The 26,891-nt window shown below is 41.8% G+C and overlaps 1 protein-coding gene across 2 annotated transcripts in view; it reads right to left on the reverse strand.

Moving 5' to 3' along the window:
• Positions 1 to 695: 695 nt before the first annotated feature.
• The window catches only part of NEK11 (NIMA related kinase 11), a 275,516-nt gene continuing 249,320 nt past the window's right edge, over positions 696 to 26,891 (reverse strand). For both annotated transcript variants that reach the window (XM_043595419.1, XM_043595417.1), the window contains one exon: positions 696 to 4,309. In XM_043595419.1, coding sequence (XP_043451354.1) covers positions 4,039 to 4,309 — 271 coding nt within the window. In that variant the 3' untranslated portion in view covers positions 696 to 4,038. The remainder of the gene's footprint in view (positions 4,310 to 26,891) is intronic.

Below are 26,891 nucleotides of genomic sequence, written 5' to 3' on the forward strand. Positions count from 1 at the left end.
CATTAGCTAGTGATCCCATCATCTTGAAAGAGGAGTGGGGTGTTTCCCCCCTGGAGCTACTGTTTAATTTGTCAGCCTCCTTTATCCTGAGCCCACTGTGATGGCTGGACTTTATAATAGACCTAGAGCTTTTGCTCTGGCCTCAGCCCCAAATACATTAAATAATTAACTTCCAGCACTCTCCTGTGTGTGCCTTATCTCCGCATCATCCAAAATAGCCGATGGCATTTCCTCTGCATCAATAGAAAGCAGAAAGGTCAATTGGTGTTCGTGAAATAAAGATATATATTTTACAAAGCAGCAAGGTAGCAGGGTTCCTTTATTCTCTCATACCTGTGACTACTTCTTAACAAACACCTTCTGACTTCTTTAATCTCCAGCCAGTTTCCACCCACCATCTTGCAGTTTGGTTAGTGGTTAATACCAACCTGGGAGTCACCCCAAATCCAGACTGAGTCTGACTGAAGGAGAAAGTACTTTCCCAATAGTAATAATACAAAGGTACTTTCTTCTAGTCACCTTAAATCCTGCACCACTGCCCTCACTCCCAGTAAACCAAATGAAAAGTGAACCTGAATGAGTTTCTTTTATAAGGCATGGGGTCATGATCCAAGATGGATTTCCCACTCTCCCCTCCCCCCCCCCAGCTTTCTCTTTTTGAAAGTTGATATAATGTATAGCATAAATCTCAGGAGGATAAGATGTTTTCAGTCTGGACCTATCTTTCTAAACATCGTGGGGGGCCAGGATATACCACCCCCAGAATAAGCCGTTTTGGCATAAGGATTATTTTGAGCTGAAAGCGAGTGAGAAACAGCAGATGCAGGAAAAGCTTTGTGCCTTTCCCTTCCTGCCTAAAACCATACATTTCCTAGGAGAAAAGTGCCCTCCCTGAGCCAGAAAAGCCCGTTCTTATCATTGGAGATGGCGTGTCAACCCTGAGGAGGATCTATACAAACAAACCTACTAAAATGACCTTTATCTTCCATTAGTTTCCCCCATATATTTCCTCGTTACTGTCCCACAATTTGCCTCTCTTAGGAGCTTAAATCCCCTTCCTTTGTCTTGTTACTTCTCTACAAATTTATTCCTCTTGTCAAAATGGTACATAAGCTCTCAGAGCTTTGAGGTTTTCACTTCTTCCTGGAAAGCCCCCTTCCGCCATGTAAAAATATTAACATCAAATAAAATTTGTATGCTTTTTCTGCTGTCAATCTATTTTTTTTTGTCAGTTCAACTTGTAGGCCCCAGCCACAGAGCCTATAGGCTAGAGCTGTGACCCTAACAACATGTTCTTAAACCCAGGCTACTGTTCCCTGGGCACATTCATTGGTGAGAGATGGTAGAGGCTACTTGAAATCTGGCTATTTCTTATTCTGACACAGCAACTCACACAAGTATTCTGTTCTGATGTTATGAAAACCATTAGTAAAAAGATTCTGAAACTTTTATTAACTTGTATAAGTTGCTACTATTGTCTCCTTCTTCTAGATCCATTTGAAATCAGGTTGGTCATAAAAGGATACAGGAGCTTCGAGGAGCTCTTCTCGGGGGTGAGTTCTCCTCCCTGTTACCATGATGGCAATGTCTCGGGTTTCCCAGGGCAAACCTGATCTTCAGTGTTCTATGCTAGCAATGGTCACAGGTTCTGGATTTTGGCTTGAACAACATATCAAGTTCAGAATTCTGCAAAGTCTCAGATTCCGCCTCCAGGAAGGAGCCCGTGCTTGAGGCCTTTTTTCCTGTCCCAGACACAGGAGCTGTAAGATAAGCAACATGACTGTCACCTGCCAACCAGGAACAACTGCACAGCATGCAGGGGTGGGGATGGGCACCATCAGCTCTGGGAAGAGGCAGAGTGAAGATCTGTGCCGGCCCCAACACCCCTCCACGGTGTGAAGCTGGGAGTTGAGGGAACACAGAGGAGTGATGTTCACAAGCCCTTGAGCATAGCAGAGGTCCACTTAGGTACCCCGTGGTTCGTTTGGCTGCTGGGCAGAGGTGGGAATGAGACCTAGAGCACAGTGGCCATGCTCCCTTGTCCTTGAACTGACCCCATCAGATTCCCCAAAGCCTAGTCACACTTTGACCTTTTCTCTCCCAAATGCTGCCTCTTCAGAGTATTCACTGTGGGGCATCTGAAGTGTTTGGGCCCTTCTTCCCAGTCCTCACACGACCTTCAGAAATGTTCATGAGATGAATTAGCCCCAAGGAGAGCAGGCCAGAGTGCTGCTCCAAATAAAGACAGGGGACACAACAGGAAGAAGGGTCTGAGTGTGGTTCTCACACCAGGAGCGTCAACATCACCTGGCAACTTGTGAGAAATGCAAATTCTCAGTGTCCACCCAGACCTACTGAATCAGAAATGCTGGGGGTGGGCCCTGTCATCTGTGTTTTAACAAGCCCTCCTGGTGATCCTGATGCTCAAATTTGAGAAACACCGACTAGTCTAAAAGGCATTGCATCGTGCTGGGGCGCGGCATGTGGACAACAGGTGGGTAAGGCCACCGGCCTCTCTGCCTCAGTTTCTTCAACTGTTAGCAGAGGCCGGACACTGAACACTATATAATCTGTGCATCAGATTCACCAGGTAGTTATGTAACAGAGATGTGCTTGGGCCACATACCTACCCAGAGAAAGGAGGGGGTGGGGCTGGAGATGGCCAAAGGTTCTCTGTTTGACTGGAATTCAGACAGGCTCCTCTGAGCACTCTTTTGGCTAGGCCTCCTCCTGGGCCCTATCTTCAGGCTGCTGAGTCCAGCTGAGCAGGAATCCTGTCAAGTCAGTTTATTGAGAATCACCACCCTTGATATCTGATCACCCCGGCCTGTCTTCAGCAAGAGTCCTGTTAAGTCAATGTGACAAAAGTCTCCCCTACTCTAGATGTCTTCTCCTAGTAACTTTATATTCCCAGAGTCCTGCTGTGCCCCATCCCATCCCTGGTTATAAATCTCCAGCTTTCTGTGCTATGTTTGGAGTTGAGCCCTGTCTCTCTCCCCTATTGCAATAGTTCTGAATAAAGTCTTCTCTACTGTTTTGACAAGTGTCAGAATAACTCTCTAACACTATGTTTACACATGTGCATGTTTCAGAAGCTCCTCAAGCAAGTCTGATGTAGCCTCTTGGTTGAAAACCCACATGCGTAGCGGTTAAGAGCATGGGTGGTGGCATCAGAGAGACCTGGGGTGACAGCTCAGCTCAGGTCTGGTAACTGAGTAAATAAGCACATCAGCTAAAAGAGGGGGATAATGTCTCCTCTCTCTCCCCGTCTCTCTCATCAGTGAAAAGATCCAATGACGTAGGTCCTTAAACTTGTAAGCTCAGAGCACAGCACTGGCATGTGACAGGCACCAAATAAATCCAATGTTAGCTGCTCTGGGGAATAATTATTACATAGATGTGTTACATTCATCAATATACTTCTAGATAAGGAAAAGATAAAATAGGTGATTTACTTTATAACCATGGGAAATATATTTATTAGAATAAATGTCTTTAATACTCCATGGATGAGCTTGGAGAATAAATCACAGAAGAGAATTGCTTTTTGGATTTTTAGTCCAGGTCCTTATATATATGCACATCTTGCTTGTTAGCCAGGAAAGGGCAAAAGTGGACCCAAAATGGGTCACCTGAAACAAATATTTGTGACTCCTGGTTAGCAGCTCCGTGTGTCGGAGGCCAGTGTTCAGCGACCTTCAGGAGCCAGCTGGCCACAGAGCACTGTGACTCAAAGCAGATAGGCACCGAGCCTGTCCTCCAAGTGGAAATGGTAAAGAGTAGATGATTCTCCAGGCCATCACTGGGAGGTCCAACCCTCTGGAAGCCCTGAGGGCACCAGTGCGGGAATGCTGTTCAGGAAGCCACGCTTGGTCCAGAAGCTCACCTCAGAGTGTAGACCAAACACCAACTGGCCCGGGGTTCCAGGTACAGGCAGATATGTTTACTACTCTCTAAAGGACTCCCTCCTCTTGATAAGGAATTGAAAGTAGAGATGGTAGCTCCAGCTACGTACTCATTTCCCATAACGGAGTCCAGCTATGGGCTGAATGGATTTGTCCCCTTGAACTTGCTTGCTTTTGGCAGTTGTTGGTGTGGGTTCCAGAGTGTGGGCCCTTTACCCATTGTGATCAGCAACTGCTCCTCAAAGTACAGGAGCTGGTCAACTTCAAAACAGTCACTGGCATGAGGCACCACTTTTTCTAGAGCTGCCCGGATCTCTGCTTCGCTGGCATTCTGGTGCCTTGCTCTCTTGAGGTAGTTATAGACCTCTTCAAACACTTGTGCTCCCAGCTTCTGCATGGCTGATCTGCCATACAAGTTAGAAGAGGTAGAAAAGAGTTATGCATTCAAATCGCCCACAAGAAACGTCTTTTTAAATCATTAATTACACAGATCACATTGTGGCTCTGAGATTAGAAATAAAGGGAAAAAATGAGACGTGATGGCTCTACTGTGAACATTCAATAGTGTTCAAGAGACCCTTCTTGAATGTCTATTATACACCAGGTGCCTTCTAGGAACTCGGAATACAACATTGGACACATTAGGTAAATTCCTGACTTCGTAGAGCTTCCCTTTTAGGGAGAGAAAAAGCAGAGAAATTAAAAAATACACATGCAATAAAATATCAGGCAGCGCTATGTGCACTGAAGAACAATAAAGCCAGGTGATAGGGAGAGAGACAGACAGACAGACAGACAGGCAAGGAGCTGGCCAGTCCCCTGTGAGGAGGTGTCATTTGAGCAGAGACCCACACGAAGTGAGGCCAATACTGGGGGGAGAGAACTGGGGCCCTGAGGCTGAAACATGTTGGAGAAATATCGAGAAGGCTGGTGTGGCTAGTCAGGAGAACAAGGGGGAAGAGGAGAGTGGGATATGAAGTCAGAAAGCCCATTACTAATATTAATAACATTAATGAGAGCAATATAATAACAATGAGGAGGAAAGGAAGGGTAGGCACTTTCCTATGCACTTAACCTTTACAACAGCTCTGGAAGGAGGCATTTTTAAAGTCCCCTCCCCCCCCTTTTAATCAAAAACATTTTTTAATGTTTATTTATTTTTGAAGGAGAGAGAGACAGACAATGAGCCGGGGAGGGGCAGAGAGCCAGGGAGACACAGAATCCAAAGCAGGCTCCAGGCTCTGAGCTGCCAGCATAGAGCCCAACAGAGGGCTCCAACTGACAGACCATGAGATCATGACCTGAACTGAAGTCGGACGCTTAACCGACTGAGCCACCCAGGTGCCCCTCACCCCCCTCTTTTTTTTTTTTTTACAGATGGAGAAAATGAGGCTTAAAGGGGTGAGGGCATTTGGCCAAATTCCCACCAAGACTCATGTTTGTATTTCTGTGCTCAACTCCGGCCCTTGTCCTTTCGTGGCCACAATCTGGGCATCATCATAACAATGTCACACCTGTTACCTTTATTTTGCCTGCGTTTCCCTCGACCTCCAGCTAGGGTCACAGACTAAAGGCCTGTGAGCAAAACTAGGCCCAGGGCATGTTTTGTTTGATCAGCACTATGCTTTACGTTCTTCTGGTTTGTTATTATTTTTTAACCTTTTAATGTGGAAGTCTAGGCACGGCCTGTACTCCCCATTCTCCATTTCTTTACTGTCCTGCGCCCACCTTCCTCATATCATTTTAAAACAGGCTGCTTCTCATGTTTCACCGACCCGCCTGACTCAAGGGCATTCAAGTTTTATGAATTTCACTCTATGGTTCAAAACTGTCATTTTTAATGCCTCCATACTGTTACACTGAATTTATGTGCTGACTTTTACCTAGTCATTCTTCCACCAAAAATTTAGTGTTTTTCACTGTAACACTGAGTGAACATCCTTAGGAACAAAGCTTTTTCATCCAGGGGAATATTTGCAGGCATCACATTTCTAGGAGTGAGGCTAATTACAGGAGTGTGTTCCCTCTGTGAAGAGTCATATGGGCATTTGTGATTTCTGTACTTTTCTGTATATACGTTGGGTTGGATTCAAGGATTTAAAAAAGTTTGTGAGAATGGAATTATTAGGTAAAAATGTATAAATTTTCTTACGACTTTAACCTTAAGAGATGCTTCTTTATTCTTCATTTCAGTGGATTTGGTGAAATGAAAGGTCAGAGTTTTTGGGGTATTTTTTTCCTAGAATTTTCAAAGCATTACTGCTAGACAGTGCTGATGGAGATACTGACAATAACCACTGAAGGCATTAGTCACAGGCTCTAATTCATTTTATAAGCTGTTATTGATCAGTACTATTCAACACTGCAATCTCCAGAACACAAGCCAAAGGTATTGCGGCAGACAAATGTATCTAGTTTAGAGGCTAGAAATTATAATGTTACGACACATACATTTTAAATTTTAACTTACTTTTAAACGGTACTTTAGAGTTTGTAAAATACTTTTACATTCATTATTTCAAATGATCCTTGTGAACAAGGCAAGTCATTGAACACCTATCTCTATTTGATGGATGAGAATAAGTAGGTTGGCTTTTGCAAACTCACACAGCTAGTGGCTAATGGGGCTTAAACTCAGACACAGGTCCTGTAATTCCAAGTGCTGGGGGGATCCGCAGCCCTAAGGCCCTGGGCTGTCCGGCTTGAATCAATTTCCCACCTTCTGCCTGGAGATTATCAGGACCCATCCCAGGATGCCTCACATCCCTAGTCACCTCATTCACCGCTAGAAACCCAAGCTTGCCTCTTGCTGACATTTAGCAAACCCTGTCACTCCCCCCCCCCCCCCCCCCCCCCCCCCCCCCCCCCCCCCGTGCATAGATGACTTCGGCGACCCGCCCTCTTTCTCCCATACCCTACCCCTCTCACCATTCTTGTGGTATCATTACTCTTGGTCTCTCTGACTTTGGCCGTTCTCATATCCAACTACCATTTTCTTTACCCTCCTCAGTTGTCCACCCCCATAATCATTCCCTTGACCTCCTTGGCACCAATAACCCTGCCTCTTCTGGAATCAGTTTCAAGCCTTGCAGTTTACAACCATCTCTTTACACTCTTCCACCATACTTACTCTAGCTCTTCTACTTCATGGTCACCTGCAGTCTTTCGGCCTGTCACCTAACACCCTTGACTCTTTCACTCCCCTCTTCCTTTGTCAGACTCCTCTAGCAAAGCTGTAAGTTAAATCCAGACATCTACTTACTTATGCCTGTACCTCAACAAAAACATTCCAGGAGAGAAATATCCAATTCTCCAAAAGGTCCCATTTAAATAATTACTGATCATAATTCAAAATGGCCCACATCACTGCCCATGATTCTACTATACTTCTCTGGTATTCTTATTTTCCATGGCTCAAAGTAACTATTTCACACCTTCTTTATTCTACAACTTGCTAAGTCCCACCAGGTGACTTTACCTAATATCCCATTGAGAAAATAGAAATGAACACATAGAGATTCCCCATCTTCTCAGTGCCCAAATTACCCACCTCCCTGAATCCATCACCACTTACTTGGCCTCCCCTCTGTCCCCAGTGAAGGGACCATCCATGCTCCTGTAAAAGACTATCCTCTCTCTGAGTGCTTTGGATCTCAGCCTCTCTCACCATCCCAGTGACCTTCCCTCCAACAGCTATCTTCTTTCTTTTCCTTCTCCTCTATTTCTACGTCTACTGGAGCATACATATCAGGACAGAATATGATCTAATGCCCCATTTTAAACAAGAAGCTTCTAGGGCACCTGGGTGGCTTAGTCAGTTAAGTGGCTGACTTACGCTCAGGTCATGATTTCACGGTTTGTAGGTTTGAGCCCTGCATCAGGCTCTGTGCTGACAGCTGAGCCTGGAGCCTGCTTCAGATTCTGTGTCTCCCTCTCTCTCTGCCCCTCCATTGCTCATGCTCTGTGTCTCTATCTCAAAAAATTAAACATTAAGGAATTTTAAACAAGAAGCTTCTCTTGACCTCCACACTCAATCAGTTCACTTGCTTCCTGATCTATCACTTTGACCTCCATTGCTAGCAAAGCTTCTTGAAAGGGTTGCGTGTGGCTGCTGTTTCTACTTTCCAACTGCACACTCTCTTTTAGTCTACTCCTCTTGGGCCTTAGTCCTCCTTCCTTTCATAAACTACTCTTGTAATGACCTTCATGTGGCCAATTCCCCTGGCATGTTTGTATGCATCTTGACATCTCAGTGCATTCAACAGCTGACTGCTCTCTTCTGCAGACCCTTCCTTCTGTTGCTTTTGGTGACACTGCCTTCACCAGGAGTTTTTCCTATCATGCTGTCTGCTTCTTTCTAGCCTCTTTGGCCTTTAGCCTCTTCCTCCTCTACATTTCAGAGTCTTTAATACCATTTATAGACCGAGGACTTCCGGTATGTCCACCCTGTCCTTCACCTACAACTCCAAAGCTTGTGAATCAACTGCCCAGTTGGTACCACCAACTGGATATCTAAAGGGTATTTCACTCAACCTCAATATGGTGACAAAAAGAACTCTTAATTATAAGTAAAATGCTATGAAAGTTGGGAAAATAAAACCCCCCATGGAGGAGGAGAAGACACCATCTCACTTGGGCCATAACAGGTGGAGGGAAGCCAGGTGGCAGCGAATAGTGGGAGTGCTGGCAAACCAGTGAGTCAGTCTGGCATGTGAGAAGGGCGTGTGAGGAAGTGTGAGAACCAGATGACCATAACAAATGTTAAAGAAACTTTAGAATCTGACCAGTAATTTCACCTGTTGATGAGAAAGAAGCCCCAAAATGTCCCCTGAAACCACAACTAACAGTTTCTGAATCTTCTCTATGTGCCAGGGTCTATTCTGAGCATCTCCTCAGACCATCCCATTAAATCCTATGGATATGATATTGCTATTTCCATTTTACAGATGAGGAAATTGAGATATAAGAGGATATCGAATAACTTGCCCACTGTCACATAATTTTTAAGAGGTGGCGCTGGGACATGAATTGCAGTAATTTCTCTCCAGGGCTCACTTTTCATCACTGTGGATTCAGAGACCCTGGAGTTGAATAGTGACTCTACCTGTCACTGGCCATGTGACTTGGGGCCACCTCTCTGAGCCTTGAATTTTCATATTTAAGTGCAGATTACACACATGCACACGTGCACACACAGACACACATATCTTAGCATAGTACCTGTCACCTACCACATGCTTATCAGCCATTGTTTTATTACCACAAACATTACCATTGCTTTCCTGATGGTGGATTGCACCATAGTCCGATTTCAGTTTAACTGCAAACTTTAAGCAGTTTTGTAGTTTTACCCCTGGTTAAGACACTATTTTAAATATTTTTATCTTCTCTGAATGAATTTGGAAGAAAAAAAAAAGACACAAGAGAGCCAGTGGCAGAGTGGAAGTAAGAAAAAAAAGTAATTTTGTAGGAATAATCATAAAAACCTATTTTAGCAGAAAGCATTAAGAGAACATAGATTATTCTTCAGGCATAGTTTAAGGAAAGCTTGAAAATGATTTTATAGAATATAAGAAATCCCTGAACATCAAATATGTATGAGTCACTGCAGGAACAGAACAGTGCAAATGTATTTCCCCATTAATACTGTGGTCTTAGTGATCATTCAGCACTAATTAGCAGTAGGAAACTTTATCAAGGATGGATTTTGTACCCCTCCTCTCCACATCTAGTATTTCAAATGGCTGTCTCTGAATCTGGTGGGCAAAGACAGAACAGATCTCTCTACAGAGGCAGACAGCTGCACTGTTGATGCTTGGGTGACATGTGGCACCCTTACCTCCAGAGGACATGTGACTTTCAGACCCCTTTTTGTAAATGGTGCTTGCCTTCTGCTCTGTCCTCCCTGGGCAGTAGAATCTTGAGTGCAACAGTTGGTTGGAGACCCTGGCAAAGCTAACCTTCCCTGTAAGGATTATTTTGTTTGTGACTTATGCACCCTCCATTGTTCATAACCACTGAACATGTAGATGGATAAATACTGACTAAAACCCAAAATCTGGCTTGTTTACAAGAGATACACCTAAAACAAAGGGCACTGAAAGGTTGAGAGTAGACAAATACATTTAAAAAAAGATATGCCAGGCAAATAACCAAAAGAAATCTGGAGATAGCTATGTTAACATGAGACAAAATAGATTTTAAGAAACAAAGCATTATTAGGATAAAAAATGCCTCTAGATAATAAAATAGTTTAATTCACCAGGAAGAAAAAAATTCTAAACTAGTATGCATCTAATAAAGTAGAATCAAAATATATAAATCACTACAGGGAGAAATAGTCAGAAATGTCCCCATAATATAGGTTTTCAATACACCTTGCTCAGTTACAGATGATAGGTAAAGCTTTAAAAAAATTAGTAGTGATACAGAAAACCTGAATATACTTAATAAGCTAAATGTAATAAACATATATTAGACCCTCTCCCTCCCTGACAATTAGAGAACCCTCATTCTTTCTGGGCTTTCATTTACAAAATCTAACCATATTCTAAACAGCAATTCAAGCCTCAACATATTTCAAAGAATTGATTTTATACAAAATCTAGTTATCTGACCACAGTACAATTGATAGGAATATGTAACAAAGATATAGATTAAATAGTACTGTGTTTTTAAATTTTTTTATTCTAAATAAATTACAGGTCAATGAAAAAGTGAGGCATGCTATAAACAAACTCATTTTAAGTCAAAAGAAAAGTGATAGGTACTCTAGCATTATAATATTTCAGTGTAAATTTATTCTGACACTCAGAAAACATGCTGTAATATCTCTGCAATGATGCATCTGAGTATTTTAGAAATCATAAAATAGAAAATTCTATTTAAGGGGACTCTTGCTGTTACCTAAGATGTGAGAAGAGAGGGGAGTACTCCTTATGCAGTTCAAATTAAGGAAGAGACTGTAAGTTTGTTTTTTTCTACTGGAGGGACGGAGGGAGAGACAGGGGGCAGGAACCACCCCTTCCATTAGGTGGGTATCTCAAATTAAAAAAAAACAAAACAAAACAAATGCATATTTTCAAATAAAAAGAACTACATGTTTTCATTCTTTCTCATCTATTTTTTCCTATGCTCCACATCTTTAATCAATTTTATTCTCTTGTTCAAAGTCTTTTAAGCATTTTAAGGGATCCTAAAGGTCATGTTAGTCCAGATGCTTCATTTACAGGCCAGTGCTCTTTGGGCTGGATCTCTGTCCTGCCCAGATGGATGGCAGACACAGGGGAGCTAGAGAAAGCCTCCCTAGGCTTCTGAAGGAGCTCCAGCTTCCTGGAGCCTACCTCCAACATGTGTTTGGCTGATTCCCCAGCTAAAAACTTCATTAAACTACAAGAGAGCACTTTCTCCCCTGCCTATTTTCTCCAAACTCAATCTCTCATCCTTCAAATTCCTTTACTGACTGACCTCCTCTCCTGTTTACTTATAATTTGCAAACAATATATTTTATCTCATCTATTTATTTACCCATCAATATTGACTGCTCTGTGTGCCTTCTAATTATCTATCTCTCTCAGGAGCTTGGAAGAAGATGCCCAACAAAAATATCCTCATTTTTTAAATTTATTTTTTTAAGTGTATCTATTTTTTAGTAATCTCTGTACCCAACTTGGGGCTCAAATTTACCACCCCGAGATCAAGAGTCTCATGTTCTACCAACCACGCCAGCCAGGTATCCCTGTCCTCACATTTTAAGTATTATTTTAACTTTGCAACAATCTCACACTTAGAGAAAAGTTACAAGTATAATACAAAGAACCCTTTTTTTCACTGAGCCTTTTGAGAATAAGTTGCTAACCTGATGCCCCTTCCCCTTTATACTTGGTGTGTATTTTCTACAAATAAAGGCACTCTATTACATAACCACAGAATGGCCATTAGGATCAGGAAATTAACACTGATACATTACTGTCATCTAATCCTGTAATCCATTCAAGTTTCCCCAGTTGTCTAATAACGTCCCTTATAATAAAAGGATCCAGGTCAAAATAATCATGTGCTTTATTTAGTTATCATGTCTCTTTATTCTCCTTCAATGACTATTTTGTAGACTTTGTCCCTCATTTTTGTGTTGCCCTTGTTTCTGGGAGTTACTGACTCCCACCCTCTGGCTATCTCTCTTTTTATATATTAGCCTGAAAGATAGGAGTAGAAACTTCCATTATTTTGGGACATTATTAGAAAGCTCCAGCTACATCAGTTCAAGAAGTTTCGCTCTTCTCTTGGGTCCAAAAAAATGCCTTGGTAATAATAGTATCTTGTTACTTTCAGGTGCCTAGTTGTTAATTCATCCCTATGGCTTTGTTCCCTGTATTCAGTAAGAAATAAGGGATCCTCATAGGGAAAGGAAGTAACTTGTGAATTAAGTTTCCAGAGACTCAAGAAAGAATGCCCTGAACATTCTGCTCACTTTGTATCTACACTTGAACAACAGGTAGAAATCTTATAGTTGTCATGCCCAACTGAATTTCCAAGCTTCCTCCCAAAATATCCTAATGCTGCAGCCTTCCCCATTTCTGTTCATGTCAGCTCCTCCTGCCTTCCAACTACTCTGGCCAAAAACCTTTGAGTCATTCTGGTTCCTCACTTTCTCTCCTACTCCAGTAGTCCAGCATCTCTCATAACCAGACCAGTTAGTAAATCCTATCAGCTCCATTTTCAAAATGTATGCAGGACTCCCACACTTCTCACCATCTCCATCACATCTGCCCTGGTCCAAGCCACCACACTCTCTCACCTGATTGTTGCAATGGCAATGGCATCTCAGTTGATCTTCTGCTCCTACCCTTGCTTCCCTATAGTCTGTTGTCAATTCAGCAGCCAGAATGAGTCAGATCCCTTCACTCCTCTGCTCAAAACCCTTTCTTGGGCTCCCCATCTCACTCAGAGTGAAGTCAAGGTCCTTCCAGTGGTCTACAATATCCTGAACGATCTTCCCACCATGCTCTCCAAATTCATTTCCTCCCCACCTCACTCCATGCCCCCTTACTGGCCCCTTGCTCTTCCTTGAATACCTCAGGCACATCCCACCCCAGGGCCTTTGCACCTGCTATTCCCTCTGACAAGAATATTCTTTCTCCAGATATCCGTATCTCCCTCATTCATCTTCTCCAGGTCTGTGCCCTCATGTGATCTTTTCAGAGAGACCTACAGGATCACCCTTTTTAGAAATGTAACTTTTACCCCCATTCTGCACTGTCTATTATCTTTCCCTGTTTTGTTTTGTTTTGTTTTTAGCATTTGTTACTTTCTAGCACAATCTGTTCTTCCCTAATATTTTACCATCTGTCATCACCCCCATTACCGAATATAAACTCCATAGGGCACGGATTATTTTCATGTTTCTTGTTCACTGATCCCATTACCTAGAACAGTGCCTGGTATATAATAAGTACACAATAAACACATGTTGAATGAATGAATAGATGCTTTGAAAGCCAAGTAGAAAAGGAATATGGTGATATCATATATTTTTTACTTAAAATATATGCATCTCCAGGGTTTGTTCCAAGAATTAGCACATAATGAAATTGTAACCTAATTTTGCAAAGTATAAGATCACTTTTGTGATCTTTAGTTGTTGTTTTTCAAGATAAATCGCCAATCAAGTGTAGCTTTCAGTATTATTATACTTTCATCCCTATTTTAGATGGAATGGCTTTATGGGGCCTATACAATCATCCCTGGATAAAGATGAAAGGACTGAGCTTCATGCTTGACACACGGGGCCATCTGGAAAGCAACCGAAGTCTGCCCCCGCTGCCAAAAGCCCCCCTCCCTGCTGCCCATGTGAGGCCTTGGAGAAGGAGAGCTCCAGAGGCCCTCAGCACCTCGGAGGGAAGGGGTGGCCAAATCAGCACTGTTTGACAGATGTCACTGTCTGCCATGCGAGTTAAATAAGGCAGAGAGCAGCAGCTGAGGGGATGTTAGCCTCCTGGTCCAAAGGACATTTTAGTGGAGCAGCAAAAAATGCTTAACACGTTCCCCCCTCCCAGAAAAACAGCAAGCAATTTCTCTTCAGGGAGAGAGAAGGAATGAGCTCCCACCAGTTCTGGTAGGTCATCAGGTTGAAAAGCTCCCTCATCCCTTATCTGTTTAGACAAGCTAACAGAAAAGTATCTTCCCTGCCTTGGAGCTTACTTGCCTTGCGGATCGCTTCTCTACCCAGTAGAAGCTCCCTGATGATGGCCACATTTACAGTTTTATTTTCTGACTAACTAACCACTTGAGGAGGAAAAACTAAAAGCAAAGGGTTTTGTTTGTTTTCAGGTTGGCTCCCCAATGAGGCTTGAAGCCTTGGGGACAGAGTCTTTCTTTCTTTCTTTCTTATTTTATTTTATTTTATTTTATTTTATTTTATTTTATTTTATTTTGTTAATTTCATTTTATTTTTAAATTTACACCCAAGTTAGTTAGCATATAGTGCAACAATGATTTCAGGAGTAGATTCCTTAGTGCCCTTTGCCCATTTACCCCCTCTCCCTCCTACACCCCCTCCAGTAACCCTCTGTTTGTTCTCCATATTTAAGAGTCTCTTATGTTTTGTCCCCCTCCCTGTTTCTATATTATTTTTGTTTCCCTTCCCTTAAGAGTCTTCCTAAGTCACTCTCTCATCCAGTTGGTCCTGGCACCAGGCTGCACCCAACTTGTTCGTTCAGCACATTTTTTATGAACACCTGGTACATGCCAAGTGCAGGAAATGCTGCCATCAGCTTGTGACCTCACAGAACTCGTATTTTAGTGGGAAGATGACAGATATTAAACAAGGAAACAAGGTTTTTATCAGTGCTGCAAATAAAATGAAAAGGAAATGGAAGACAGACTGGGTTGCCCAGAAGAGGGTTTGGACCCCTAGGAAGAGCGGGGGTAGAAACGATGGTTGGTGCCAACCCCCTTTTGACCACCAGGCCCTGTCATGTGAACCAGCACCCTCCTCTTCTTGGTCGGCCCCCACTTCAGAGGAAACATTCGTGGGGATGTGGCGAGAGTACAGAGGCCCGCGCATGTCCAAATGATGAAAAGTTACGAACAAAGCTAACAAACTGTTCAATAAAATATGACCTACTTCTTACCCAAATTAACTTTCTAAAGACCTGGAAGCCCAGGTCTGCATTCAGCATTCTCAAACTCCTCAGAGCTCTGCATCAGAATAGGGCAGAAGGGGTGATCCCACCCGTGGCCCTTTGTCCCTGGATGTCGGCCTGTCCCCTTGTCTTCTAGTCTGGCTCTGTTTCTGGTTGTGAGCAGGTGATTTGCATACACATTTGATACCTCAACCCCTATGTCCAGGATTCACCCATGCTTTCTTCAGATAGCCCTCCTGTGATCTGCCTCAGGGTTAGGGGAGCCTTAGGGGCAGCCATGGGAGGAGAGTAGAGGCCCTCTGAGGTAGAGGCCCACAGACTCCACAAATGGGTTTGGGACCCTCTGGAGGAAAGAATTGTAGGGCCCTGGGGTAACTAGGGCTTGGTGTAGAAGAGGAGAAACAGGCTTTGAGTATGCAAGTCCCCTTGGCCCCATGGTCTCTTTGCTTTACGGGGAAGGATATGACTGGAGGATGACCATACTGGCACCCTCTATAGCACAGGCCCAGTATCCCCCTTTTGCCTGGGGCTAGGGTGGTACTGGAGGAGAGAGGCTACTCTTGCTAATGTAATTAAGAAAGACCTCTCTGAGGGGTGGGAGCAGGGCGGATATTAGAAAGAAGACCTGAATGGTAAGGACAAGTGACCCCTGCAGGACTCCCAGGGTGTGGGAGAAGAGAATTTCCCAACTAAGGGAAGAGGAAATGCCCTGTCACCATAAGCCCTTTAAGGAAGAAAAGAAGGCAGTAGTGGTTCGGGCCTGATCTGGAGGAGGAGATGACAGGACGCGAAGGCAGATGGTTAGGCAGGGGCAGGCCCTGGAGGAATCCGTAAGGAGTCCTCCATCTTGATGCAATGGGTGGCCATTGGGGGACTGACATGATCTGAGCCCTGCTATAGCCATAGCATGCTGGGGGCTGTGCAAAACAGATGAATACTAAGGAACCACTGTCAATAGCAAATCAATAGAAGCACTGCACAAAGCGGTCCAGTGCCCTTTATGTAAGGGTCCTAGCGATTAATTCTTCCCCAAATTTCAGAAGGAAGAAAAACTCAACTCTCCTACTGAGCTGGTTTTTGTAGCTCGTCGGGGTTCTCCCCTTGTGCAGACCACCTGAAAGCACAGAGCTGAGCTGGTGCTTATTTCCAGAGTTGACTATTCATTTCTCAATCTGGCATCCAATCTCAATTTTATATCTCATTACCCATATGTTTTCTCATAGACTTTCCTCAGAACAGCATGAATTATAAGTAAATGGCAATAGTAATTACATATACAAGTAATTGCGGCTCAAGAGACTGGTATCTGACCAATAGTGCTTTTGGCAATTGTACACTGAAGTGTTTTGTTTGTCTGGTATATTGTAATTGCAGGGCGGGTAGCAGGAAGATTCCAGTGTGTGCTGCTGGACTTGGCTACTAAAAAATTATAGCAAAGGCTCGCTATAGTCTTGCTGAGACTTGCTGAGCAAGTTTGCTGAGACTGTTTCCAATCTCTACAAACAGATTTGTGCTATATCTTTTCATGATCCTCCTAACTTTATTATAAGGATGTATAAAATGTTTGTACTTTAGACAAAAAGTATAAAGCATAATACAATGAACACTCACATATTTAACTCCCAGTGTAAGGAACCAAGCAATAACGAATACAGCTGAAGCTCCCTGAATTCCCTGCCCAAATCATAAACCCCTTCCAGTCCCCAGAGGTCACCACTATTTTGAATTTGGTGTTTTATCATCACCAAGCATTTAAAAACTACTTTTACTATATAAGTTTGGCTCTTTGGAAATAAGTAGAACTGCTTTGTGTGGTTTTACATTTTTTTCAACGTTTTTTATTTATTTTTGGGACAGAGAGAGACAGAGCATGAACGGGGGAGGGGCAGAGAGAGAGGGAGACACAGAATCGGAAACAGGCTCCAGGCTCTGAGCCATCAGCCCAGAGCCCTACGCGGGGCTCGAACTCACCGACCGCGAGATCGTGACCTGGCTGAAGTTGGACGCTTACCCGACTGCGCCACCCAGGCGCCCCATACATTTTGCGTGGTATTAGACTTATCCTTGCCCCCTTTTGCTTAAAATTGTTGACATTTATCCCCTTCACTTCTGTAGTTCATTGATTTTCACTGTGTGCCGTTCCATGACTATGTCTATATTCGTTCACCTGCTGAAGTATATTTCGGGTTGTTTCTGTTTCTCCCCCACCCCCTGCCCACCTTTACTAATAAGGCTGCTACAAACATTCTTGCACGCATCTCCTTGGATTCATTATATCTTAAATTACAAAACATAAACACACCTGGGAAACTCAGCTCTTCAGACACAGTTCTGACCTGACATCATTATTGTCAGATTGGTTTCCCATCACTCATATTTGGTCATCAAGATAACCATTTATAATAGCATCAAGATGGATGTTTATAATAAGAAGATATAATCCAGAGAGGGATAGAATGATTTAAAAATTAGAACTTGGAACTTTTGAAAAGCCCTGTAAGTTACCAAGGAGTTCATCTAGTCAAACACTTTCATTGTATAGACAAAGGCAGTGTGATTCCAGAATGGGACTAAGGACAGTGGGTCCTATCCTGGGCCCCCAGTGTGATGGCCATACATATGAAATATAGAAAAAGTAAATTCCCTTGCTTTTCCTTCTATTCACTAAGCCCCCCTAAACCATGCACCATGAAATGTTGACTGCTCAACAAAGTCCTTCCTAGCTGAATTATAACTGTGTTTCCCTTGATCAATTCAAACCACATTTTTTATTTTTCAAAAGTCATTTTTACCACAGCTTTGCTGATGTAGAAGCAAAAGACCTGAAACTAACATAAATTTCCTATTCAAACACAATAAGAATAATTGGATTTGCAAAGGAAAATAAAAAGAAATCACAAAGGAAAAGAAACTAGAACATTAATATGTTTGGAAGAATTTGTTGGGGACAGGATGTGGGAAACTATGAGTTTACTGGGAGAAGAGTGAATTTCAAAAGCTGCCTGTCATTTGGTGAGATTCTCCGAGGGCTCCCTCCTTGACCAAACTTTAGTCAGTCCCTACCCTTGATACCTAACCTAGTTCCTATTAGTAACTCTCCATCCACTGACCCCACTAATACTGTCGGTTGACCATAAATCCCCTGCTCGTGTGTTGTGTGGGGGCTGAGTTCAATCTCTCTCTCCCCTATTGCAACAGTCTTAAAAAATCTTCCTCGCCTGTTTAATTCTGTTAGGTGCAGTTTTTCTTGGACAGGTTTACTTCTCAATGCAGAGAGGATCCAGACTGTCACTGGGTCCCACATTACAAGCTGTCCATGTTTGCAATAACCTGAGACAGTCTCAGTGTGTCCCTGGCACGGGAGTATAATCACCAGTGGTACCCATTCCACTGTCAAAAGTGCCCCAGTTTGGACAATAAATCATAGAATTACCCACACATGGTGTGAAATTTACTGGCTAAATTGTCATCGGGACTCTCAGTGCCAAGAGGACCTGCTGGACTTTTAAAATGGTGCTACAGCAATTCAAAGAACAAAAGAGAGCAGACTCCTTAAATGAGAACACTCCTTTCCAGTCCTGACCCCTGAGGCATAGTTACATTAGAATTGTATCATTTTATGTCTAAATTAAAACATTTCTCCATAAACAAAAAATGATGATTTTCATCACTTTGTCTCTCAAGCATGTTCATACATTGCCTTTATTATACCTCTCCCTCGATGACTATGGAGGGGTTTATCACAGCACGCTTACCAGGAATGTGACATGCATTCCAGAGCAATGGGGAGAGAGGGAGGGAGGAGACAGAGAGACACCAGGAAGGCCAATGTGGTGCCGGCCTTAGGAAAAACAACTGAGAATGGGGAATCGATACCTCATTCTCCCATGAATTGCATTAAAAGGCTGAAATGAGTTTGCAAAACAATAATCGAAGCTGACAGCTGCTCTCGACAGGTTGGGACAAATGAAAATTGAGCTGGGCTTTCACATGCTGTGGGGAGCGGGCAGGACAGGCAGGAACCTCCTAATGCCTTTCACTTGGAAACACTGGGTTTCTTAATTGTCTCCTGTCCTGAAGCCAAAGGAGAAGATCCCTCATTAGGGTGACGTTTGCCGAGTGGTTTTGAGAAATGGACGTTTTAGCTCCTTTCACTTGTTTGAAAGTATCTGCAAGAGGCCCATATCGTGCAGGGCTTCCAGGAGTCCAGTGGGACAGGAGAAGTCAAACTCCATCAGCAGGATCTCAGGTAGGGGCCTTCAGGCACAGGCCAGGGTGGGGGTGGCAGGGGGAAGGGCTGGATCAGATAATCTCCAATTTTCATCCTATTGGGAAAGTCTATGATTCTGCCTCCATGGGTTTGTTAACCCCGTTTTATAGGTAGGAAGATTTGAATGAGGAAAGAGCAAGGACACTGAAGGGGAGCTGAGCCTCCTGACTCAGCTGAGCTCAGTATGAGACCTGAAAGATGAGACTGTTGATTTAAAAAAAGGAGACTGTTGATTTAAAAAAAAAAAAAGGAGTTGGGGTGCCTGGGTGGCTCAGTCGGTAAAGTGTCCAACTTTGGCTCAGGTCATGATCTCATGGTTTGTGGGTTCGAGCCCTGTATCGGGCTCTGTGCTGATAGCTCAGAGCCTGGAGCCTTGCTTCGGATTCTGTGTCCCTCTCTCGCTCTGCCCCTCCCCTGCTCATGTTCCATCTCTCTCTCAAGAATAAATAAAACGTTAAAAAATTAAAAAAAAAAAAAAAGGAGCAAAGGCCATCAGGAAGTTGCTTTACTGAAACCTCACCATTCAAAACGGGGTCCTGCCTGCAGCATCACATCTCTGGACTGCTGGTTAGAAATGCAGAATCTTAGATCCCACCCCAGACCTGCTTAATCAGAATCCGCATTTAACAAGATCACAGTGGATCCAAAACCTTTGAGATGCAGCAAAAGTGGTTCTAAGAGGGAAGTTTATAGCAATACAGGTCTATCTCAAGAAGCAAGAAAAATCTCAAATAAACAACCTAACCTTACACCTAAAGGAGCTAGAAAAAGAAGAACAAACAAAACCCCCAAAAACAGCAGAAGGAAAGGAATAATAAAGATTAGAGCAGAAATACATGATACGACACTAAAAAGACAATAGAACAGATCAATGAAGACAGGAGCTGGTTCTTTGAAAAGATCAACAAAATTGATAAACCTCCAGCTAGAGTCAATAACAACAACAACAACAAAAAAAAAAACAAAAAAAGAGAGAACTCAAATAAACAAAATCACTAATGAAAGAGGACAAAGAAAACTGACACCACAGAAATACAAATAATTGTAAGAGAATATTATGAAAAATTATATGCTAACAAACTGGACAACCTAGAAGAAATGGATAAATTCCTTGAAACATATAACCTCCTTAAACTGAAGCAGGAAGAAATACAAAATTTGAACAGACCAATTACCAGCAACGAAATTGAATCAGTAATAACAAAGACCCCAAACAAACTGAGGTCCAGGACCAGACAGCTTTAGGTGAGTTCTACTAAACATTTAAACAAGAGTTACTACCTGTTCTCAAATTCTTTCAAAATATAGAAGAGGATGGAAAACTTCCAAAATCATTTTATGAGGTCAGCATTACCCTGATACCAAAATCAGATAAAGACACCACACAAAAGAGAGAACTATAGGCCAATATATCTGATAAAAATAGTTGCAAAATACTAGCAAAATGAATGCAACAATACATTTTAAAAAATCATTCACCATGATCAAGTGGGATTTATTCCTGGGATTCAAGGGTGGTTTAATATTTGCAAATGAATCAACATGATATATCATATCAATAAGAGAAAGGATAAAAACCAAGCATTTGACAAAGTACAACATCCATTCATGATAAAAACTCTCAACAAAGTAGGGTTGTAGGGGACATACCTCAACATAATAAAGACCATATACGAGAACCCCACAGCAAACATCATACTCAGTGAGGAAAAATGGAGACCTTTTCCCCTAAGGTCAGGAATAAGACAAGGATGTCCACTTTCACTACTTTTATTCAACATGGTGTTAGAAGTTCATGAGATCAAGTCCCGCAGAGCCTGTTTGAGATTCTCTCTATCCCTGTCTAAACAAACAAACAAACAAACAAAGAAACAAACTTAAAAACAAACAGGGGCGCCTGGGTTGGTTAAGCATCTGACTTCAGGTCAGGTCATGATCTTGCAGTTTGTGAGTTTGAGCCCGCTTTGGGCTCTGTGCTGATAGCTCAGAGCCTGGAGCTTGCTTTGGATTCTTTGCCTCCCTTTCTCTCTGCCCCTCCCCTGCTCATGCTCTGTCTCTCTCTCTCTCAAGAATAAATAAACATTAAGAAAATTAAAAAAATAAAAATAAAAGGCAAGGTACTGAACGGAAGAAGAAATTTGCAAATGACATATCCGATAAAAGGGTTAGTATCCAAAATATATAAAGAAGTTATACAACTCAACACCCAAAAACAAATTATCCAATTAAAAAATGGGCAGAAAACACGAACAGACATTTCTCTAGAGAAGACGTACAGATGACGGACAGACACGTGAAAAGATGCTCAACATCACTCATCATCAGGGAAATGCAAATCAAAGCTACAATAAGCTATCACCTCACACCTGTCAAAATGGCTACAATAAAAAAACACAAGAAACAACAAGTGTTGTCAAGGATTTGGAGAAAAAGGAACCCTGTGCATTGTTGGTGGGAATGCAAATTGGTGCAGCCACTGTGGAAAACAGTATGGAGGTTCTTAAAAAAATTGAAAATAGAACTACCCTATGATCCAGTAATTGCACTACTGGGTATTTACCCCCAAAATACAAAAGCGCTAATTCAAAGGGATACATGCATCCCTAAGTTTACTGCAGCATTATTTAAATAGCCAAAGTAATGGAACAGCTCAAGTATCCATCGATGGATGGATAAAGATGTCGTATGTAAATATATGTACATATATATCCATATTTATCCATAATTGTATATATTATATATATAATGAAATATTATTCAGTCAGAAAAAAGAATGAAGTCTTGCTGTTTGCAACAACATGGATGGATCTAGAAAGTATAATGCTAAGCAAAATAAGCCAGTCAGAGAAAGACAAATACCATATGATTTCACTCATATGTGGAATATAAGAAACAAAATAAAGGAGCAAAGGAAAAAAGAGAAAAAGAGAGGGAGACAAACCAAGAAACAGATTTTTTTTTAAGTTTTTATTTAACTAATCTCTACACCCAACATAGGGCTTGAAGTCAGGACCCTGAGATCAAGAGTCACATGCTCATCTGACTGAGCCAGCCAGGCGCCCCAAGAAACAGACTCTTAACTATAGAGAACAAACTGATGGTTACCAGAGGGGAGGAGGGCAGGGGGATGGGTGAAATAGGTGAGGGGGACTAAAGAGTATACTTATCATGGTGACAAAAAAAAAAAGAAAGAAAAAGAAAAAGAGAAAAGATCACAGTTCCTTCACATATTCATTCACACTAGCCGAAGTCAACAATTTCTAGAAAACGGTTTATACTCTTAATAAAGAACAAAAGTTTTTGAACCAAAAAGGAAAAAAAACCCAACAAAAACAAGAAAGCACCCTTCCCACCATAAAACAAAATCCCAAGTCATTTGTAGGCACTTGAGAGTTTGAGAAGCAATGACTGGAACTCTGGATCACACTTTGAATAGCAAGACTCCAAAAAGCATTTAAAGCTACGAATTCTCTTTTGACAGAGTTCTGAGGCTTTTATGCAATCAGGCCAGCTTACCAAGCTCTGAGGCATCATTTCGCATACCAGCACCCTCTGCAGAATTACTAAATTTGCTTTTTTACAACATGAGTTTAAATCTGATAAGAGTCATAGGAAAGGGACCTCCATCAGTTTCAGACTAAAGCACTCTCTTTCTCTCTCTCCCCTCTTCCCTTTCCTTCTCCCTGGAGACCTGGTGCACAGATTTGGGTTGGTAATAATCTTGTATTCATAACACATTCTCAGCATCATGTTTGTTTCAAGAGGAAGACACCAGCCTTGCTCAGGTTGAAGATTATGAATTACAGTTTGTTTGGTAGTTTGCTGGGTTTGCTACAAGTCTCTTTTTTGACTAAGCAGGAAATCGTTTTTTCCTTCATTTCAGGAAATATTGTATTCTAATTTTATCTTACTGATGATCTGACTGGGAAGTGACAACCAAGCATAAGCCCATGTTAATAATTTTGTCTTCTTTTCTTTGTTTCTGCAAAAACCACTTGGTGTGAAATAAAGTTTCAATTAGGTCTAATATATGGGTTGTCTTGGGATACACTTGGGAAGACACAGGAAGAATTAAATTGCAGGTTTTAGTTGAACCATATGAAATTGCCACTTTCACAGGTTAAAGAGCAGCGAAACATTGGCAGCTTCTTTTAATCAGCCTAATTATAATGTTTCAATTTAGAATTTCTTGACCTAGGGAATATCAAGAGAGTAGCAAGTGCTATTTGTGGAGGCTGAGCTGTTCTATTTCCTTGGAGATTTTTTTTTTTTTTTGGAGGTTAGGACAAATGCTCTGAAGGCTAGATAACCATTTTTCTATTCTGAGCAGCCAGGGAGAAATGGTGTTAGAAGGTCAGGTTTGGTTATAGATTCAGGATGAAAGTATGTATCCTTGAAGGAGGCTTATCACCTTCTGAATCTGTGAAATATATAAATGGTGCCAAACCTTGACACGACAAACTAGGGTGAATTTCTTTTCTACTTCCTTGTTATAGTCAAATGCAGGTAATGGTTTAACTCTGATCACAGCAAGAAGAGCTTTTCCCTATCACAAACTAACACCACTCTTTAGTCAGAATGTGGGAGTGGAAGAGTCAAAGGGAAGTGTAAGAATCTAGTCCCTTTCTTATTCTTATCACAATTATACTGTAGGCATGCTGTGTTCCATGGTACTCTAAGACTATTCTATGATAGTTCCATGGTACTCTAAGACTATTCTATCATATTCTATGATTCTATTCTATGAATCCCATCAGAGTGTAATGAAGTATTTAAGCATGCTGGCCCAGGATCACGCTTTAAGTAGCAAAGGTAGGAATCATGTATTATTTGTAATGGTGTGCATAGTGCTTTTAAGAGATCTTGGCACACAGAAGGCATTAACAACTGTTTTATCCCAAGTTTTAAAATTTGTTGAGGGGCTCCTGGGTGGCTCAGTCAGTTAAGTGTCTGGCTTCAGGTCAGGTCATGATCTTGAGGTTCATGAGTTCGAGTCCTGCATCGGGCACTGTGCTGCTGGCTCAGGGCCTGGAGCCTGCTTCAGATTCCGTGTCTCCCTCTTTCTGTCCCTCCCCTGCTCACACTCTGTCTCTCTCTCTCTCTCTCAAAAATAAATAAACATTAAAGACATTAAAATAAAAATTTGTTGAATAATGGGGTGCCTGGGTGGCTCAGGCATTCCTTTAAGCATCTGACTTCGGCTCAGGTCATGATCTCATGTTCCTGGGTTTGAGCCCCACATTGGGCTAGGTGCTGACAGCTCAGAGCCTGAAGCCTGCTTCAGATTCTGTTTCTCTCTCTCTCTCTCTCTCTCAAAAATAAATAAACATTAAAAAAAAAAGAAATCTGTTAAAATTTGTTGAATAAATGGTGACTTTTAATAACCAATCACATTATCAAGAATTGAAGATATTACATTAAAAATCTTTGTGGATCGTAAAAACCAATTTGGCAATAAATATCAGGAGTCACATTCTATGAACCAGTAATTATAATAAAAGGTCATATCCTATAAACCAGTAATTGCAAGACACTTATCTTAGGAAAGTTAAATTGTTTGAAATGTTTGAAAACACCATTAGGTAAAAAAATATTTACCTTATATACATGAGTTGAAAAAAACTGAAAGCCTAAAACCCAAGAATAAGCTATTATAGATAAAGTAACGATATTTTTAGACTATTTAATATTTAATAACCTTGGGAAATACTCGAGAAAGGTGAGGGTGAAAAACCTTGACACCAATATCTTATCCTTCTTGTTACCCAGCACTATATCATAAAAATGTCCCAAATTACTTAAAATTCTGCCAAAATAGTATTTTTAATGGCTGTAGAATATTCCATTGGATGTAAATAAAGTTATTAACTGTTTCATGAATACACATACACACACATGCACTAAAAAATAACATGCAGATGGGATCATAGCATCCCTATTGTTCTGTACATTTTCTTAGTTGATAATATAGAGAGCTCATCACATAAGCACACACAGATCTTCATTAATTCTTTTCATCTTCAATGCCAGGATAGTATTCCGCTACAGAGATACATGTTGATTTTTCAAAACAGCTCTTATTGATTCCTTTAGGCTATTTATAGCTTCTTTGCTATTAAAACAACCCTTCAACAGATACATACATTTTTGTGCATGTATGCAAGTATTTCTGTAGGATAAATTCTGAAATTGCCAGATCAAAGAGAATGCCCATTTAAAAAATTTGAATTGATATTGCCAAATTGCCCTCCAAATTATCGCACCAATTAACATTCACTTCAACAGTGTATGAAAGTAACTGCTTCATTTTAAAGTGGAAACAGTTGTAGGGCTGGTTTAGTGGTAGCTTCTGCACAGCAAAGGAAACAACCAACAAAACTAAAAGGCAAACAACGGAATGGGAAAAGATATTTGCAAATGACATATCAGACAAAGGGCTAGTATCTAAAATCTATACAGAGCTCACCAAACTCCACACCCCAAAAACAAATAACCCAGTGAAGAAATGGGCAGAAAACATGAATAGACATTTCTCTAAAGAAGACATCCAGATGGCCAACAGGCACATGAAAAGATGTTCAGCGTCGCTCCTTATCAGGGAAATACAAATCAAAACCACACTCAGGTATCACCTCACGCCAGTCAGAGTGGCCAAAATGAACAAATCAGGAGACTATAGATGCTGGCGAGGATGTGGAGAAACGGGAACCCTCTTGCACTGTTGGTGGGAATGCAAATTGGTGCAGCCGCTCTGGAAAGCAGTGTGGAGGTTCCTCAGAAAATTAAAAATAGACCTACCCTATGACCCAGCAATAGCACTGCTAGGAATTTACCCAAGGGGTACAGGAGTACTGATGCATAGGTGCACTTGTACCCCAATGTTCATAGCAGCACTCTCAACAATAGCCAAATTATGGAAAGAGCCTAAATGTCCATCAACTGATGAATGGATAAAGAAATTGTGGTTTATATACACAATGGAATACTATGTGGCAATGAGAAAAAATGAAATATGGCCTTTTGTAGCAATGTGGATGGAACTGGAGAGTGTGATGCTAAGTGAAATAAGCCATACAGAGAAAGACAGATACCATATGGTTTCACTCTTATGTGGATCCTGAGAAACATAACAGGAACCCATGGGGGAGGGGAAGGAAAAAAAAAAAAAAGAGGTTAGAGTGGGAGAGAGCCAAAGCATAAGAGACTGTTAAAAACTGAGAACAAACTGAGGGTTGATGGGGGGTGGGAGGGAGGAGAGAGTGGGTGATGGGTATTGAGGAGGGCACCTTTTGGGATGAGCACTGGGTGTTGTATGGAAACCAATTTATCAATAAATTTCATATATAAAAAAACATAAAGTGGAAACAGTGAGGAATGCCTGGGTGGCTCAGTTGGTTAAGCGTCTGGCTTTTGATTTTGGCTCAGGTCATGATGTCATGGTTTGTGAGTTTGAGCCCTGTGTCAGGCTCTGTGCTGACAGTGCAGAGCCTGCTTGGGATTCTCTTTCTCCCCCTCTTTACCCCTTCCCCATTCCCTCTCTCTCTCTCTCTCTCTCAAAATAAATAAACTTAA

This window comes from Prionailurus bengalensis, chromosome C2 (assembly GCF_016509475.1).
Source record: "Prionailurus bengalensis isolate Pbe53 chromosome C2, Fcat_Pben_1.1_paternal_pri, whole genome shotgun sequence".
Taxonomy (NCBI): domain Eukaryota; kingdom Metazoa; phylum Chordata; class Mammalia; order Carnivora; family Felidae; genus Prionailurus; species Prionailurus bengalensis.